General features: G+C 37.1%; 1 protein-coding gene across 50 annotated transcripts in view; it reads left to right on the top strand.

The window, feature by feature from the left end:
• The window catches only part of TRDN (triadin), a 415,209-nt gene that overhangs the window by 111,873 nt on the left and 284,108 nt on the right, over positions 1-19,228 (top strand). For 43 of the 50 annotated variants that reach the window (XM_078370024.1, XM_054254383.2, XM_054254382.2 and 40 more), the window contains exons 6-7: positions 14,509-14,562; positions 18,342-18,401. In XM_078370024.1, the coding sequence (XP_078226150.1) occupies positions 14,509-14,562; positions 18,342-18,401 (114 nt within the window). The remainder of the gene's footprint in view (positions 1-14,508; positions 14,563-18,341; positions 18,402-19,228) is intronic. The other 7 variants (XM_078370051.1, XM_078370045.1, XM_078370044.1 and 4 more) reach the window with 1 other exon arrangement.

The following is a 19,228-nucleotide window of genomic DNA, read 5'->3' as shown; positions in this document are numbered from 1 at the left end:
CTTTTCAAAAAACCAGCTCTTGGATTTATTGATTTTTTGAAGGGTTTTTTGTGTCTCTATCTCCTTCAGTTCAGCTCTGATCTTAGTTATTTCTTGTCTTCTGCTGGGTTTTGAGTTTTTTTGATCTTGCTCCTCTAGCTCTTTCAATTTTGACGATAGGGTGTCAATTTTGGATCTCTCCATTCTCCTCATATGGGCACTTATTGCTATATACTTTCCTCTAGAGACTGCTTTAAATGTGTCCCAGAGATTCTGGCATGTTGTGTCTTCGTTCTCATTGGTTTCGAAGAACTTCTTTATTTCTGTCTTCATTTCATTGTTTATCCCATCAACGTTCAAGAGCCAGTTGTTCAGTTTCCATGAAGCTAGGTGGTTCTGGGTTGGTTTCTGAATTCTGAGTTCTAACTTAATTGCACTATGGTCTGAGAGACTGTTTGTTATGATTTCAGTTGTTTTGCATTTGCTGAGGAGTGCTTTACTTTTAATTATGTTGTCAATTTTAGAGTAGGTGTGATGTGGTGCTGAGAAGAATGTATATTCTGTGGATTTGGGGTGGAGAGTTCTGTAAATGTCTATCAGGTTTGCTTGTTCCAGGTCTGAGTTCAAGCCCTGGATATCCTTGTTGATTTTCTGTCTGGTTGATCTGTCTAATATTGACAGTGGAGTGTTAAAGTCTCCCACTATTATTGTGTGGGAGTCTAAGTCTCTTTGTAGGTCATTAAGAACTTGCCTTATGTATCTGGGTGCTCCTGCATTGGGTCCATATATGTTTAGGATCGTTAGCTCTTCTTGTTGTATCAATCCTTTTACTATTATGTAATGGCCCTCTTTGTCTCTTTTGATCTTTGTTGCTTTAAAGTCCATTGTATCAGAGATGAGAATTGCAACTCCTGCTTTTTTTTGCTCTCCATTTGCTTGGTAAATCTTCCTCCATCCCTTTATTTTGAGCCTTTGTTTATCCTTGCATGTGAGATGGGTTTACTGGATATAGCACACCGATGGGTTTTGGCTTTTTATCCAATTTGCCAGTCTGTGTCTTTTGATTGGTGCTTTTAATCCATTTACATTTAGGGTTAATATTGTTATGTGTGAATTTGATACTGCCATTTTGGTGCTGGCTGGCTGTTTTGCCCGTTAGTTGTTGTAGATTCTTCATTGTGTTGATGCTCTTTAGCATTTAGTGTGATTTTGGAATGGCTGGTACTGGTTGTTCCTATGTGTAGTGCCTCTTTCAGGAGCTCTTGTAAAGCAGTCCTGGTGGTGACAAAATCTCTGAGTACTTGCTTGTTCACAACGGATTTTATTTTTCCTTCACTTCTGAAGCTCAGTTTGGCTGGATATGAAATTCTGGGTTGAAAGTTCTTTTCTTTAAGGATGTTGAATATTGGCCCCCACTCTCTTCTGGCTTGTAGTGTTTCTGCCGAGAGATCTGCTGTGAGTCTGATGGGCTTCCCTTTGTGGGTGACCTGACCTTTCTCTCTGGTTGCCCTTAGTATTTTCTTTATTTCAATCTTGTTGAATCTGACAATTATGTGCCTTGGGGTTGCTCTTCTTGTGGAATATCTTTGTGGTGTTCTCTGTATTTCCTGCATTTGAGTGTTGGCCTGTCTTGCTAGGTTCGGGAAATTTTCCTGGATGATGTCCTGAAGAGTATTTTCCAGCTTGGATTCATTCTCTTCGTCACATTCTGGTACACCTATCAAACATAGGTTAGGTCTCTTCACATAGTTCCACATTTCTTGGAGGCTTTGTTCATTCCTTTTTGCGCTTTTTTCTCCGATCTTGGTTTCTCATTTTATTTCATTGAGTTGATCTTTGACTTCTGATATTCTTTCTTCTGCTTGGTCAATTTGGCTATTGAAACTTGTGCATGCTTCATGAAGTTCTCATGTTTTTCAGCTCCTTTAATTCATTCATATTCCTTTCTAAGTTATCCATTCTTGTTATCATTTCCTCAAATCTTTTTTCATATCTTTTTTCAAGGTTCTTAGTTTCTTTGCATTGATTTAAAAGATGTTCTTTTAGCTCACAACAGTTTCTCATTATCCACCTTCTGAAGTCTAATTGCATCATTTTGTCACAGTCATTCTCCGTCCAGCTTTGTTCCCTTGCTGGTGAGGAGTTTTGGTCCTTTCTAGGAGGCGAGGTGTTCTGATTTCAGGTGTTTTCCTCCTTTTTGCGCTGGTTTCTTCCCATCTTTGTGGATTTATCCACCTGTCGTCTGTGCAGTTGCTGACTTTTCAATTGGGTCTCTGAGTGGATGCCCAGATTGTTGATGATAAAGTATTTCTGTTACTTGGTTTTCCTTCTACCAGTCTAGCCCCTCCACTGTACGACTGCTGAGGTCCGCTCCAGGCCCTGCTTATCTGGGGTGCACCTATACCAGCTGTGGAACAGTGAGGGATGCTACCAGTTTCTTTTTCTGCTATCTTTGTCCCAGAATAATGCCTGCCAAATGTCAGTCTTTTGGATATAGAGGGGTCAGTGAGCTGCTTGAGGAGACAGTCTGTACTTTGTAGGAGCTCAAGTGCTGATCTGTGAGCTCTGTTTTTCATTCAGGGCTGTTAGGCTCCTACGTTTAATTCTGCTGCAACATAACTCATTTAAAAAAACCTTTTTTTCTCAGATGCTCTGTCTCGGGGGTGTCTGGCTTTCTTTGTGAGTGTCTGTTGTGTTGTCCTGCCCAGCTAGGAGGCAGTCTAGTCACTATTTGCCTGCTGAGGCTCCGCCCTGCTGGTGTGAGGTTCGCCCTGTTGCTGCAGGCTCTGCCCTTCTGCTGGGGTCTCTACCCTGCTGCCACGGACTATGCCCTGTGGTGGAGTCTCTCTCTTGTAGTGGGTTGCCTCGGCAATGGCAGGCTGCGTCAGCAATGGGTGTGTACCTCATTAGGGGCGGATTGCCTCGGTAGTGGCAGACGCCCCTCCCCCACGGAGCTGCACTGTCCTGGGTTCAGCTGTGCCCACGCCCGGAGCGTTTGGAATCACCATTTTGTTTGTCCCATTGCGCTACCCCAAACGCTGCTTCCCTGGAATCTCCTGGGCTGGCTCACTGTCCAAGTCAGCCCTCTCAAGTCTCAGATTGCTGGTTTAACAGGGCACCCGGACCACTGCTCTTTGTGTGGAGCGCTGTGTAGCGCCACTGTGCTACAGCACTGGCCAAAACCTCTGCCTGGCGTCCTGCGTCTCTTTTATACCTGGGAATTTCCCTGTTCTGTGGGCAACAAAGATCCATCTGGAAATGCGGCCCTGACTCACCCTCTCTGCCCATTCACTGAGAGTTTCAATCCTGGGTTGTTCTCACCTTGCCATCTTGAGTTCTCTCCTCCTTCTTTTTTTTTTTAAAAGATTGGGTTTCACCAGGTGACCTCAGGTGATCCACCCACCTCGGCCTCCTAAAGTGCTAGGATTACAGGTGTGAGCCACTGCGCCCGGCCTGTTTGATATTTTTCATCAGGAATGAATGCAGCAGTTTATGGAGCTAAAGAATATGTCTTTACACTGATAACCAGGCAATGAATACTTATCACAGTTTTAGGGCACAAGCTCTGACATGTTAGTTAAGATTTACCTTGAACTAAATTAACCTTGGATTTTTTCTGCATAAAAAAGGTAGAAATTTATTTTATAAATATAATCAGAATACTATATGTATTTGTGACCTTGTATTGAATTTAAGTGGAACATTACATTTGCTTAGAATAAACTTCCAACCATAATTTAGCATTTTGGGGGGTTACCAAATATCATTAAATTGTGACTCATATCAATGGCCCCTGGGGAACAGGTAGAATGAGTTAACCCCAATGGAGTAGTTGTGAGTACCAAGCAGAGTTCTCTAGTACAAGTTAGCTTCAAGAATGTTGATTCCATATCAGGGTGATGGTTTCAAATTAAAGTTTTTATAGGTCAGAATGATCTTGCAGAATACACTCATATTTGAAGTTATATCCGACAATTGATACCCACGGTCAGATGTAGAGCCACATGTTAAATGATAAGAAATGTTAACCAGTCTTCTCTAGCAGTCAACAGTCTGGGTATCCTTTGTAATTATAAATAACTCTGTCCACATATGTTTTCAATAAAAGGTTATACATGGACTAACTGCAAAGAATTAGAAAGACTGTTGTTATTTGTCAAAAATAAAAGTTCTCAGTCAGGATGATTAAAGGATGTTTCCGTTACCCATGGCAAATACTCAGATATTCTAATTAATAAGTAAACTAAGATCACAGTATATGAGTTTCATAAAGGGGGATATTATCATAATCTTTTCCTACTTTTAGAAAGGTCTTTAATTAAATTATCTGGTAGAATCCAGCATTGAGAAAGGAGTCTTGACAAGCCTGCATGCCAGTCAGAGTTTACAGGAACTGGTAATTAAATACAAAAATACAAGTTTTTAAAGAAAATTTTAGATTCAAGGGATATATGTACATGTTTGTTACTTGGGTATGTTGCATAATGATGGGGATTGAGCTCTTCTAGTGTACCCATCACCCAAATATTCAACATAATACCCAATAGTAATTTTTCAAGCCTCAGTCCCCATTTCAATCTCTGTCTTTTTTGGGATTCCTCTTATCTGCCATTTCCATCTTTATGTCCGTGTGTACCCATTGTAAGTGAGAACATGCAATATTTGATTTTCTATTTCTGAGTTAGTTCACTTAGACCAATGGCCTCCAGCTCTATCCGTTTTGCTTCAGAAGACATAATTCCATTTTTTTATGACTGCATAGTATTCCATGGTGAATATATACCGTATTTTCTTTACCCAGCCAACCACTGATGGACACTTAGGTTGGTTTCATGACTTTGCTACTGTGAATAGTGTGATGAACCGGAGTGCTGGTGTCATTTTTACATAATGATTTTTTTCCCCTTTGAACCTAATATTGGCATTGCTAGGTCAAACAGTAGTTTTATTTTTAGTTCTTTGAGCTATCCACATACTGTTTCCACAGAGGCTGAACAAATTTACATTGCCACTAACAGTGTATAAGTGTTCCCTTCTCTATGCATCCATGACATATATTGTTTTTGACTTTTTAATAGTAACTGTTCTGAATGGTGTAAGATGATATCTCATTGTGGTTGTAAGTTGCATTTCTCTCATGATTACTGATGTTGAGCAATTTTTCATGTGTGCGAATAGAAAGACAAAAGTATTTAAAGATAAAAACCACAAAATGGCAAATATTACCAAGTTTACAGTTCATGGTAGAAAAACAGCAGCATTATAACAAAGACTTCTATATATCTTCAGGTATCAGCGTAGCCGAAGTAAGATGTAAAATTACAATCTTATGAAACTAAGGTGTATGGAAATTTCTGAAATTTCAAAATTTCATTATTTGGGAGATCAGAGCAAGTCAGAATAACTATTATTTTTGCTTTTTCTTTAGGCAGCAAGATGAGTTCTTTCATTTTTTACTGGTTTTAAAATTTTGGTTTTTCTTTATTTTCCTTTTCTTACTATATGTGAAGAGCTTAGTCACATTGGCAAAAGGACACAGTTTATGTATGGCCAATGTAGTGTCATCATTCCCTTAAGATATAAATTCCTCATTAAAATGCATCTTTAATGTGCACATTTCTTAAATAAAATCTTAAGAATGTCATGAATATCCTGAGTATTGTCTTAATTGGATAATCCCTTAGCATTTCATTTTAGACATCAACTAATTAAGGAGCCCATGTGGTTAATTAATTTTGATATTTGAAAAGGCTGAAGGTGTAGGATATGAAAAGCTCTGAGCCTTCTTATAAAATTCCCACCTGACTTTACACAGGTAACTAGCAGACTTCTTTCATCCAATGTGTTCAAGCCCATATTAATATCTATTGCAGAAAATGTCTTCATTTGTCTGTATTCTTTGTCCTAATAACTGACATCATCAGCCACCCAAATTATTCATGCTAAACATCTAGGAGCTGTTGTTGCCAGGAATGGTGCTCAATCCTGACTGCAGTTTAGATCACCAGGATAGCTTTTAAAAACATATATCAATGTGCAGACTCCATCCTGAGGCCATTAATGTTTGAGAAGTAAGGTCAGTGTTTGAGCCTAGCTGCCCTAATCATTCAAATGAGTAGCCAGTGTTAGAATCACTGTCTACTGAACTCGTTGATTAGAGTTCAAGCATATTGCACAGTGGTTTCCTTTAACCAGCCAGTGTTTTAGATAACGAGCAACTGGTGCTTTTATGTGGGGTCTATACCCTCTGTGTACCACAGTCTCCACCACTATCTCTTATTGCCACTGGGGTACATTTAATTTACCTGCCTCATCTATGAAGGCTTCTGAATTTTAGTTCCTGCCATAGACTTCTTGGTCTCTTTCTTTCTTTCTTTCTTTCTTTCTTTCTTTCTTTCTTTCTTTTTCTTTCTTTCTTTTTCTTTCTTTCTTTCTTTCGAGACAGAATCTTACTCTGTCACCCAGGCTGGAGTGCAGTGGCTGATCTCTGCTCACTGCAACCTCTGCCACCCAGGTTCAAGCAATTCTCCTGTCTAAGTCTCCTGAGTAGCTGAGATTACAGGTGCATGCCACCATACCCAGCTAATTTTTGTATTTTTAGTAGAGCTGGGGTTTCACCATGTTGGTCAGGCTGGTTTCTAACTCCTGACACCGTGATCCACCTGCCTTGGCCTCCCAAAGTGCTGATTACAGGTGTGAGCCACTGCACCGAGCCTTCTTGCTCTCTTTCAACACCAAAGCTTGGTCCCTGACATAGATTTCGTGGTATATTTCAACACTAGAGCTCAATCCTACTTGGCCCCTCATTACTATAATTTAGTCTACTTTCTCTCTTCTCCAACTGCTATCATCTCCACAATCATCTCTCAATTAAATTGCAGCAGTCACTTCTTAACTGACTTCCCAGCATTAATCCCTCAGGTCCCTGCTAATCAAGTCACTTATGGCCTTAAATCCATTCACTGTTGCCCCGGTGCTAAGAGATAAAAGTGACATTTTCTAACCTGGCATATAAAACCTTCCTCGTATGATCACTGCTACCCCTACAACGTTCCAGCTTCATAGTTTATTATGTCTTCCCTGTTTTGCTACGTCCTTACCAATGTTCCCACAGATACAACCTCCCCGTCCCTGCCACCCTTTGCACTCCAGACCCCACTGATGTCCACTGTACTGCAGGCAGTCTGAGCTGTTGAATACTCCCTAAGCAGGCATGGTCACTGACTCATAACTGTGCCCTTCTGTATGCTGTCTTCTCCCTTGCCATCAGGCCCTTCCTGTGTAGTCTCTCCTGCTTATTTCTTTGACTCTCAGATGGAATGTCAGTTCCTTTAAGAAGTCCACACTGCTGTTCCTCACTGAGGACATTTAGGCACTTTCTCCATGCTGTTATACCCCAGCGTTTGCTCTTCCAAGCACTTTGACAGCATATTTTAATTGTGGGTATATGTCTATCTAACTAACTGAGGTAGGCAACTATGTCTTCATGTATGTTCTAGGTCAGCCTTGTAACTCCTTTTATGATTCTGTTTCCCATGAGAAAAGGGATTCAGGCTCATAGTCGCTCAGGTTTTCACCAGCTCTAAATCTGTGTGTTTATATCAAATTAAAAATCATTATTATATCTAACAAAGGACCCAACACACTCAATAAATATTGAAATAATGATTTGTGAATGAGGTATTCTTCTATTTTGTTAATCTCTACTGGATTCCTATAGGCAATTTTGCATTTGACATTTCTGTGTGTATGTGTGTGTGTGTGTGTGTGTGTATATATATACATATATATGCACACATTTTGCTTTAATTAAGCTATTGTAATTTAAGTTGGATTTATGTGGTCAGTGGCAACAAACAATTTAATAGTAAAACAAACTTTCTATAATATGTAATCTGAAAACACCCACACCAAAACACAAAAATTATAACAATAAAGATAAATATGGATTATTTGGAGAATGTAAAAAAAGAGGAACCCCACCCACAATCCAATTATCTGGAGAACAATTATAATGTATTTTTAATTTTCCTCTAGCTTTTCTCCCATGTATTTGCTTACTGTATATTGCCCTTTTTTTGCAATTATGAATTTTATTGGTGATACTAGATAACATTTGGACTTCTATTTAACTATTAAACATGTCAATTTACTTGTAGAACAGAATAAATCAGGAACCCAGTGGTAAACATATAACTAAATATGTGGATTTTTTTCAAGAAGGCACCTAGACAATAGGAGAGCCTGGTAGGCAGGCAGAACAGTAGGTTTCTGCTACATCCACCTGGATTGTCAGGTGGTTGGGTGAAAAAGTGACCTCAGAAATGGGGAAGAAGTTTACTTAACAGAAAGGTATGCTGGACAGACAGCATATGATCAGCTTCAGAGTGGGCTAGACAGCAGGAATACAGTGTATTCTGGCAGGCAGGTAATGTAAATAGAAAAAGTGGCCGCAGTCACTATGATAATACACATTAATTTATTTATGGTAACTACTTTGTGCCAAACACCATATTGGGCACTAAAAATTCCATGATAAATAAGATCCAGTTAATGATGGATTTGCAAAAGTAAAAACACACTTATACCACTGTGTAGTAAATACTTCAGAAATGTCCTAAAGGAGAGATGCAGTTTGGGGTTTGGCAACCTCAGTTGCTGAGTAAAGTCTGACTGCAGCTTGCTGAAAGGATCTCAGAGGAATTACTGGCTTGTGGTTCAATTGTGGACTCTGAAACTTAACAGGGAAGACACAAAAGCTAATCTGAGGTTAGACCTCAGGGAACCAGGTGGGAACTCAACAGAAGTCTAATTTTTAGTATTAATATTAATATTAGCCTTAATATTACCTTATTGAGGCTAGATGTCCAAAGTCAAGTTTTCCACAGGATGAGTTCTGAGGGTTATGATGAAGAATCTGTTCCATGCTTCTCTCCTGGCCTCTGAAGGTGTGCAGGCAAGCTTTGGTGCCTTGTAGGTGAAGTTCTCTAATTCCCGCCTTCATCTTCAAGTGATGCTCTCCCTGTGTCTTTGTCTTTTCACAGGCTGTGCATTCCCTCTGTGCATATCCTTTTCTGTGTGCAAATTTCCCTTTTCATAAGGACATCAGCCCTATTGGATTAGGGACTAGCCTCATGACTTAAACTTGGATTGTCTCTGTAAAAACCTTATTTCCAAATAAAGTCACATTCTTTGGGTCTGAGGGTAATGACTTCAACCCATAACAATATCACAGGCACACACAAACATATCAGAGGGATGTTTTTTTAAAAGGATAATTCAGAATGATAACACTGATTTGCCTAGAACTCCTTCAATTTGGGGGAAACAATTGCAGGATTGGAATCATAGGCCGACAAGGGATTTAGCTGATGGTGAGGCTCAAAAGTCAGAGAGCAGACCATTAAAATGTATTTACATATCCTGAAGCCCTTTACTTTTATTTATTTATTTATTTTGAGGTGGAGTTTCGCTCTTGTTACCAAGCTGGAGTGCACTAGTGCGATCTCGGCTCACCGCAACCTCTGCCTCCTGAGTTCAAGCAATTCTCCTACCTCAGCCTCCTGAATAGCTGGGACTACAGGCGTGTGTCACCATGCCCAGCTAATTTTTGTATTTTTAGTAGAGACCAGGTTTCACTTTGTTGACCAGGATGGTCTCAATCTCTTGACCTCATGATCCACCCGCCTCGGCCTCCCAAAGTGCTGGGATTATAGGCGTGAGCCACTACGCCTGGCCCCCTGAAGCCCTTTATAAATGTGCTCTTAACGTCCACAAATCCTTTTACTCATCTCGTACCGCTTAAACTTTTACTTTTGTCTCCTCTCAGCTATACTTAATTAACTCCTTAAAGTACAAAATATATATTTTTTTCCCTCTCTGCAATGATGAAAGATAAACCTGGATAAGGAAACCAGAAGAGTGTGCATAAAACTATGTGTCACAGTGTCCATAGTGAATGTCCACTTATGAGAAAATGATTATAGTTCTCACTACAGCTGTGTAGCCCCAGGAGAAGAGGAAATTGTTCATACAATTAAACTGAACTTGAAATTATAAAATCTATTTTGTGATTTAACACATAAGTAGCATATTAGCTTTACATCTTTGGGTAATTTGCCAAATCTTCACTGTAATAGGTAAATAAAAGTGCTTTTATTATGTAAAACTAGTCTGTACACTACTGAAAGGTAGATAATGTGCTTGGAGAATTCCGTCAGCACATTTTGGCTCATAAGAACAAGTTTACAGTCTGCACAGAACCTGGGACAGACCTGGCACCATAGTTTTGAAGAAAGAATACTGGTTTAGCAATTAGATAACTACATTCTCTTCCTGGTCTGTCATGATCTCTTATTAGCATGTGTGTTCTTTTCCATGGACAAAGGAGTTCAGGGTAGGGTTACCTCTTATATTCCTATCAGCTCTGAAATTGTGCCCTTGTATTAAAGTTAAAATTATAAATTCTTCCTTTAGGAAAAATGAATAATATAATATTTAAGAAGCTTTTTAACTCAATATTGCATTTCTATTAGGTTCATGATTGTCTCTTAAAAAGCATAGAGATCATTTTGGCTTGCCACGAAACTGAATTTCTACAAATTAATTACCAAAACTAAAAACACAAAAACACACACACACACAAACATACACACAGAGACATACACGTTAACCAAGAGATCTGGCTTTTTTTTCTTAATGGCGGCTGAAACATAAATTTTTTAAGGGAAGATGAATGTGTATCATGCTCTTTCATTAAAAAAAATACAAATTAAAACATAAATATATATGAATTTTATGAAGCTTTTGGAAATGTTCACCTACTTAAGGCCTATGGACTATGTTAGTTCTAATACCTACCCCCGCTCCAAAAAAGCATAAGAAATATGACAATGAGAGGAATTGGTTAAAAGAAAAAACAGTAAAATTTATTACAGGTAATGATGCTCCTCAAATTTTTTTTTTAGTCATGAAAAGGTGTAATGCTTACCTGCTTATCCATCTGATTTTTTTGGTTGGGTACTCAAGATTAGTCCTATGCAGTAGTCTAAAGCTAAGTATGTTTTAGAGTTTTGGTTAAATTTATTTGTTAACCATCAATTGAAGAATGTATTAGCCTATATGAATCAGCACTTCACCTTAAAAATTTTGGCATTACAATTTCTGATTTTCAAAATAAGAATAGGATGATCAAATAAAGAACTCTGACAACCTGATTCCCATTATTTGGCCTTAATAAATTGCTTTTCCCTGTATAAAACATACACACACACACAGTCACATTATAAGCTCTGATATATTTGAGAAAAAGACATAGTCTGCCTGGCGGCTGCCAGGATCAAAAACAAAAGCACAGAGCACAGCTTGGGAGGGCTGGAAAGGGGCCAGATGGGAGGGTGAGAGATGTGCTTGGGTCCAGTTGAGCTGAATGTTCTGGGCAGGGAAAGGTCAGAGTCTGGGCAAGGCCAGAAACAGCCGGACCATGCCAATTCAGATACCAGACATCAGGGTCATTCCAACTGGTGGATTCCATTTGTTTTTAATTATCAGCATACTGAAGGGACTTTCACTTCTTGTAAATAGGATGACAAACAAATTAAACTCTAGCAGGTGCAAGAAGCTTATTCTGTCCTGAGCTAAAAACTGTCCTGGCTAAGATATAACTTGTCAAACAGGGCTGGTAACAAGGAGGTACTCTTCTTCCCTATGAAAACTCCTGGTCGTGGGCTCCAAGCAAAGAGATGCACAAGCAAATGCAGCTGTTCTATCTGGTCATTTTTATTTTAGAGTGATTACCGAGGCAGTTGCTGATAGTTGCCTTGCTGTGTTGAAAGTCGTTTCAAAACTTGGTATTTGAGCACAGTCTTGACAAAATTTGAAGTTTCTGTCCAAGAAGCTTCAGTGGCTGTCTGCCATTATGAACAGCTCCCTAGGGCCCAAGGGTCCAGCTGCTTCACTAAGAAGTGTGATGCCATTTCTGAGGGGGATGATAAAATGCTAGTCTACCTTACAGGGTCTGTAAATCAACACTTTAACTAGGAAGAACTAGATTTCTCCCTAGGGTAACAGGAATGAGGCATTAATATGCTAATTTGAGTCCAAATTCAATCCCTTCACTCTTTGATTTTGTGTTAATTCTCCCGTTTATGCCTGTGCACACGTCAATCTGAAAATCCTTTAGTGGAATGGACAACCAGCTGTCCAAGGTGAGTGAGTTCTCATTCCTTACAGAGGCAGAGACTCAGATTGGGTGTTCCCCTGGGGGGTCTTTCCAATCAGGACTCTGAAAGCACAGCTTATCTCACACAAACTTGGTTCCCCCCAGAGAAACTTTAAAAGATGCATTGCTTTTGCCAAGTTTTTCTTTTGGTTTTTTGCTTAATTAATAGGGATTCAACTGAACCAAAATAAACCATTTGTGGTCCATATGAATAGTGATTTCCTCACCCTATTTTGTGAGGTATTTACATTGAATTTAGGAGCTCAGAAACAACTAAAAGAACAATTATATATGGAAAAAAACAACATCTCAATGTTCTAAGGTGAGTTTTTTCCTCCTTTTTCTCAGTAGGTTTTAATTATATGAGAAACTTTAATGAATTGTCAAAATTTTCACATAATTGGAAACAAGCAGTGCCTACTATAGCTGTACCACATCATCCATAAACAAAATTTAACTAGACGATAAAACTAGCTCTTAGAATATTTCAGAATTTCACTTATTCAAAACTATTACAAAAAGTCTACTATGTGAATGGGACCATGTGATGACCTGGAAATGTAAAAAAAAAATAAATAAAATAAATATGGTGTAGCACCTAAGGATTTCCTTTGCTGTGTAGTCAGAGATTAACAATATCAAGATTATTATTAAATTGCTAAAATAGAATTATGTACACGGTGAAATTGGTGTATGGAATAAGTAGAGATCAAAGAAAACACTACAGAGAAGGAGGCATTTGAACCAAGATGAAGGGGTGCATGGAATAGTGAAAGGAAAATGAATAAACGTGGGTGCGGTAATTCTAGTTGGAAGACGATACAGGCAGAGACACAAAGCATCATGAAGGCATGTGGTGTGCTTGTGGAGCTACTGGCATTTAGTTATAATGAGAATGTAAAGTTCAAGGAGAAATTCTTTGTAGATGACATTGGGTTGGTAAACATGGGGTTAGTAAGCAAATGTCAGATCACTGGAGCAGTAAAGTATTTTTATATTTGATATAGCACCTACTATGTGACAGATTTCATCTTAAGTAATGAGGAGGTGCTAATATTTGCAACAGAGGAGTGAATGATATCAGATTTTCATGTTAGAAAGCTTACGATGAAACATAAAAAGGTAAAATCTAAACATTCAAAAGAGAAGTCAGGATATTGTAATATTATGATAGGTATAATAATATGCGAAAGAGAGACATCCTGCTTCAACTTCTGAATTGTTACTTGGTCTCTTCCCCTTTGCCCTCCTAGTCTCTTACTAGGCTAATTTCTTCTCATTTCTCACACTCTTAAATGTCATTTCTGCCAAGGGCCTTTCCCAAACAAACAGGTTAGATTAGGTCATTTTATACATCAACATTCCACCCTGCATATTTTCTTCACAGCAATTTGACTCCCTGCAGTTACCTACCTTTGTAATTATTTGCTTAGCATCCACTAGCCATTAGCTTCTTGACATCATGGAGACAGGAATGAACTCTATCTTGTTTAGCAGAGTCTTTAGCACATAGCCGGTGTTCTTCCTACATTCTTGTTTAAAAAAATTATAGGGAGAATAATATTGGATAAAAGAAAACGAGTAAGAGAAATATTTAAAAAGCACCAATGAAAGAACTTGGTAAATGAATGAAAAGGAAAAATAAAAGAGAAAGACAAATTGGGATGAGTCTCATGTTTCTAGCATGGATGATGAATCAGAATTATGACTAAGGCATGGGGTAAGATTATGACTTAAATTTTAGCCCTGTTGTAATAATTGATGGCGTTACTGCTCATACTAAATTAAATTTTATTTTTGTGGAAAAGATCTGGTATTTTCTAGTCTTATTCCAATATGTTTTTAAAAACTTTTAGTGTGGAATGTTTCTGTAGAAGATTAACACATACTATTCAGGTTGATTGTTCTTCGCTTCAAGATCAGAAAATTGTTATCTCTGTATTTTTGTCCTCATATTTCTGGCATTCATCCAATATCAAAGCCAGGCTCCTTTGGCATGTAGTATGATAATTTTTTTAAAAATGTTCAATTCTTTAAATTAAAGATTTGGAAAAGCTGACGGGTATTCTTATCTTTGCAATCAGACTTGGTTTGGGCACTAACTAGTTTGTGCTTCTATATGAAATAAAAATAGGACTAAGAAATAAATCTATAATTATCTTGAAGTTTAAACGTCTATATAAAATCTCAATCTAGCTCAAGGAAGATTTCTAAAAGTAGCAAATAAGTTTTTGACATCAAAAACTGCCAATCATCTCCTCATTTATTCCTGTTATTTAAATGAAAAGTATTTATTTGTTTCTTTTCAGTTACACACAAAGAAAAAGAAAAAGTAAGAGAAAAAGAAAAACCTGAAAAGAAAGGTATGAAGTTATTCTTGTTACTGTTATTATCTTATATTTTATCTTATTATTCTTATTACTGAGTCCTTTCCCCCTGACTTCCTGCTCATTACATTCAGATTTTAGATGACCACACGTTTTCACAAATTAGATTAGGATTATTTTCTCAGAATAGAATCTAAAAAAAGGACTTTCTGGATTGAGAGAAATAAAATACTTAAGATTGTTGAACTCAGTTAGCACTTTACTTACCAGAAATATTATGTCAATTTTTCTTCTGGAAGTTTTGAGACTGCCTTAGCCAGCAATGAGGATATTAGAGGATGTTATATTAGAAATACTTGGCAGTTTGATAGGTAAGAAAGTAGATCTCATTATTGTAGCTTGCATATTCTGATTATCTGTTAGGCTGCTTTAAATTCTAATTTTTATTTATTTATATAGAATAGATAATAAGATCTAATTGCTTAACACATAAAGATACTTTGTGAAAACCTTCCTCTTACCTTGCTCCCAGCTTCCTGGTTCCCACTTCATGCCAAACCCACATACTCACAGTAAATCACTCATGGGAATTTTACATGCATACTCCCAGAGCTGTATTATGTGTTTTCCAGATAATATATGCCATTTCCTCCCTACTTTTACATAAAATCTAGTATATCCTGTAATCCAACTTCTACAATTTAATAATACATTCTAGAAATCTTTTCATATCACTGTTTTCCTCATTCTCTTTAAAAAGCTTCATGGTGTTTAAATGAGAGTACATTCTTCCACTGTATTTTTTCCCGATAATCTGGTTTATTGTCACAGATAATTTTATTTTTTATTTTATTCATTAAATTCCTCAGTTCTAGGATTTCTGTTTGGGTCTTTCTTATGATATTTATCTCTTTACAGAATTTCTCATTCATATCATGGATTATTTTTCTCCTTCCTTTGTATTGTTTATTTGTACTCTTTTTTCTCTCTGAGTTTTCTTAAGATTATTATTTTGAACAGGCATTTCATAGATTTCCCTTTTCTAGAGGCCTGTTACTGGATTGTTATTCTGTTCCTTTGAATGTGTCATGTTTTCTTAGTTTTTCTTAAATTTTACTTTTAGTTATGGGATACACGTGCAGGTTTGTTACATAGCTATACATGTGCCAGGTGGTTTGCTGCAACTATCAACGCATCATGTAGTTTTAAGCCCTGCATACATTAGGTATTTGTCCTAATTCTCTCTCTCCCCTTGCTCCTAACCCCCTGACAAGCCCTGGTATGTGATGCTCCTCCTGTCTATGTGTTCTCAATGTTCAACTCCCACTTATGAGTGAGAACATGCAGCGTTTGGTTTTCTGTTCCTGTGTTAGTTTGCTGAGAATGATGGCTTCCAGCTTCATCGATGTCCCTGCAAAGTATTAACTGCTTACTATTTATAAGTGGAAAGATTCAAATATGGATTTTAGTGATGTATATATCTTTGTGTGTAACTGTTCACACTCATTGTCCATTTCTCCTAATGATGTGTGTGTGTGTGCACGCGCGTGTGTGTTTTGGGTATGTGTACCCCTTAGCCTATAACTTCTTTTCAAATATTTTTCCGAGTTTATTTCACAGTTAATATTATGCTTTCTGTCCATGTGAATGGACATGTGTGAGTTCATACATGTTTAGATTCTTGAATTTTTAGGTGGTTATATATGTTGATATTATCTTGTGGTGTTTCTGGCTTTGAATTCTCATTCAAGAATCAATTCAATAGCCACTACTACTTTCCTCAAGATTAAAACAGATTTTTTGTGTGTGTGTGTGTTTGTATTTTGTTGTTGTTGTTGTCGTTTTTGAGACAGAGCCTCACTCTGCCACCCAGGCTGGAGTGCAGTGGTGCAACCTCGGCTCACTGCAACTACTGCCTCCGGTGTTCAAGGTTCCTCATGGCTCAGCATCCCTAGTAGCTAGAACTACAAACATACGCCACCACACCTGGCTAATTTTTGTATTTTCAGTAGAGATGGGGTTTTGCCATGTTGGCTAGGCTGGTCTCAAACTCCTGACCTCAAGTGATCTGCTCACCTCAGCCTCCCAAAGTGCTGGGATTATGGGTGTGAACCCTACCGCCCAGTCAAAAAAGATTGTTTTATATTTTAAATTTAACTTTAATTCCTCAAAAATCCACTTCAATGTACGATGTGAAGTAAGATTGTAACTTAACTTTTGCTATTGTTTTAGAGTTGATTGTGTCTCGGATAGCTGGGCTAGACTTCAGCTGATTTAGGCATCCAGAGTATGCATAATCTGTTGAACATTTTTGTTTTGTTAAACATTCCATTTAGATAGACTGTGTTATGACACTTAGGAATCAGATCAGTTGAAACATGTTTATATATTATTTATGGTATATTTACACTTGAAAATATCAAAATCTCACAAATTACCATCAAAAAACTTACTCATGTAACCAAAATCACCTGTACCCTAATAACCTATGGGAAAAAAAAGAAAATTTTAATTAAATAGTTGTAATTTTTCTTCATGTTTACTTTGTGTCAATTTCCATGAATTTTAATACAGCCATCTCCTTTCTCTGTTCTAGAAATAGGTGACCATTTCCTGTCTGCTACTGTGTTAAGGAAACTTATTAGCATCAGATTCTGCATATTCTGACTCAATGAAATAATCTGCTATTTCTTGTGATTTTTTTTCAAACTTCACAGTAGCTGAATGTTTTCTGTTAAAAAAAAAATTTGGGATTTTTTTTGCTTTTAAATTATAAGTGCTGCAAAAAAATGTATTCAAATTGAAAAGCAGAAATAAAATGCTGCATTATAAGTGCTCTTTTATTTACTGTATGCCAATTAAAGGATGTTGCTATTTTAGGAGATATGTTATTATAACATAGTCCTGTGACCTTGTGTGCCTAGTGCCCTGCTTAGCCTAGTATAATGCTCCTTCTGTTAACATTGTCTCAGCTATTACCCATAATCCCAAGTGGTAGTGGAGGTGGCTGTGGGCAGGTGTGAGTGGTGGAGAGGCTGAAACTCTGGAGGAGGAGGCACCTGCTCTCTCAGCAGCTCTGCATCTATCAAAGACACTTGGTCTTCAACTGAACATTAGGCTTTCTGAGGCTTAAATTATCTCTCCAAGATTCTGAAGGACACTGTTCATCAACTGTATTTAAAAAGAATAGATTTTTGAATACATATTTTAAGCATTTTTAATGATGCAAGTAAAGCTGATGTATGTTATTACTATTCTTGTTACATAGTTGTAGAAATGAAAAGATGTGGAACTAATTTTTCCTCTAGTAATTCAATATCCAGACTTTATCAACCACTCAATTAAATCTCATATTTTACTATTTAATTTTCGTAGTTTAATTACCATTGTTATTCTTGAAAAAATAGTATGTAAATATTGAAAAACGTATGATGATTTGGAAAACTACCAAACCACACAATTTAATATATTTGAAATTTAAAAATAAACATAATGATATTTATTGACAAATTCTTATAAAAAGTTTTCACTCTCAGTTTGTCTTCCCTGAAAATTTTATTTATTTGAAATAATAACTTGAAAAAGAGTGGAACTGATTTTCAAAGTGCTTTCTAAGTCTTAATGCCTATACCTTTACATTGAATTCTGTACAGCTGTTATTACATTGGTATCTCTTTATTTATGAATTAGACTTATTGTGATGAATTTTCAAAATATTACATATTAGATTTTAATGCTTATGAAATTGAGATCAAAAGAAAGCTTGGTTTTGAAATCTATTAAAATATGTACTAATGTAAAATTTTCTGTTTAAGCAACTCACAAGGAAAAAATTGAGAAAAAAGAAAAACCAGAAACAAAGACAGTGGCAAAAGGTAACTTTGCAATTTATTATTTCCATAACTGAATATTTTGAAAGATTAATTTTTGGGTAATGGATAGTTGGATATTTGTAAACTTTTATTATTTTATTTACATTAAAAAGTTAATTTGGTCTTACATTAAAATATAATATCTAAAAGAATAATTAAACTGAATACTTATAATAACAGAGAATCTCAAAATGTGAGAGGAAAATGAAGAGCTTCACCATATGTGGTAGATAGTATTTTGAGCCCCATAACCCTCATTCACCACTTGATGTCATCCCTGTGGTTATGTTACATTACATGGCAAAAAAATATTTTTGCAGAAGTAGTGAAGATTGATCTAAAAGTGGGAGGTTCCCCTGGATTATCCAGGTGGGCTCAATATAATACCATGAGTCTTTAAAAGTAGGGAGATTCATCACCTCAAACGTTCACTATTACTTTGCATTGGGAGCATTCTGTATTCACTCTCTAGTTATTTTGAAATATACAATAAATTATTGTTAACTATAGTCATTTTATTTTGTTACTTAGCACCAAGAACATATATTGAGGAAAGGACAGTTTCCTCAATAAATTGTAATAGGAGAACTGGATATGCAGAAGAATGAAAGTAGAACCCTATCTTTCACCATATAAAAAATTAATTCAAGCTGGGCGCAGTGGCTCATGCCTGTAATCCCAGCACTTTGGGAGGCCGAGGCGGGTGGGTCACGAGGTCAAGAGATCGAGACCATCCTGGTCAACATGGTGAAACCCCGTCTCTACTAAAAATACAAAAACTTAGCTGGGCATGGTGGTGCGTGCGTGTAATCCCAGTTACTCAGGAGGCT

The sequence above is a fragment of the Callithrix jacchus genome, chromosome 4 (genome assembly GCF_049354715.1).
Source record: "Callithrix jacchus isolate 240 chromosome 4, calJac240_pri, whole genome shotgun sequence".
NCBI lineage: Eukaryota > Metazoa > Chordata > Mammalia > Primates > Cebidae > Callithrix > Callithrix jacchus.
This window is presented reverse-complemented; position numbering and strand designations above follow the sequence as displayed.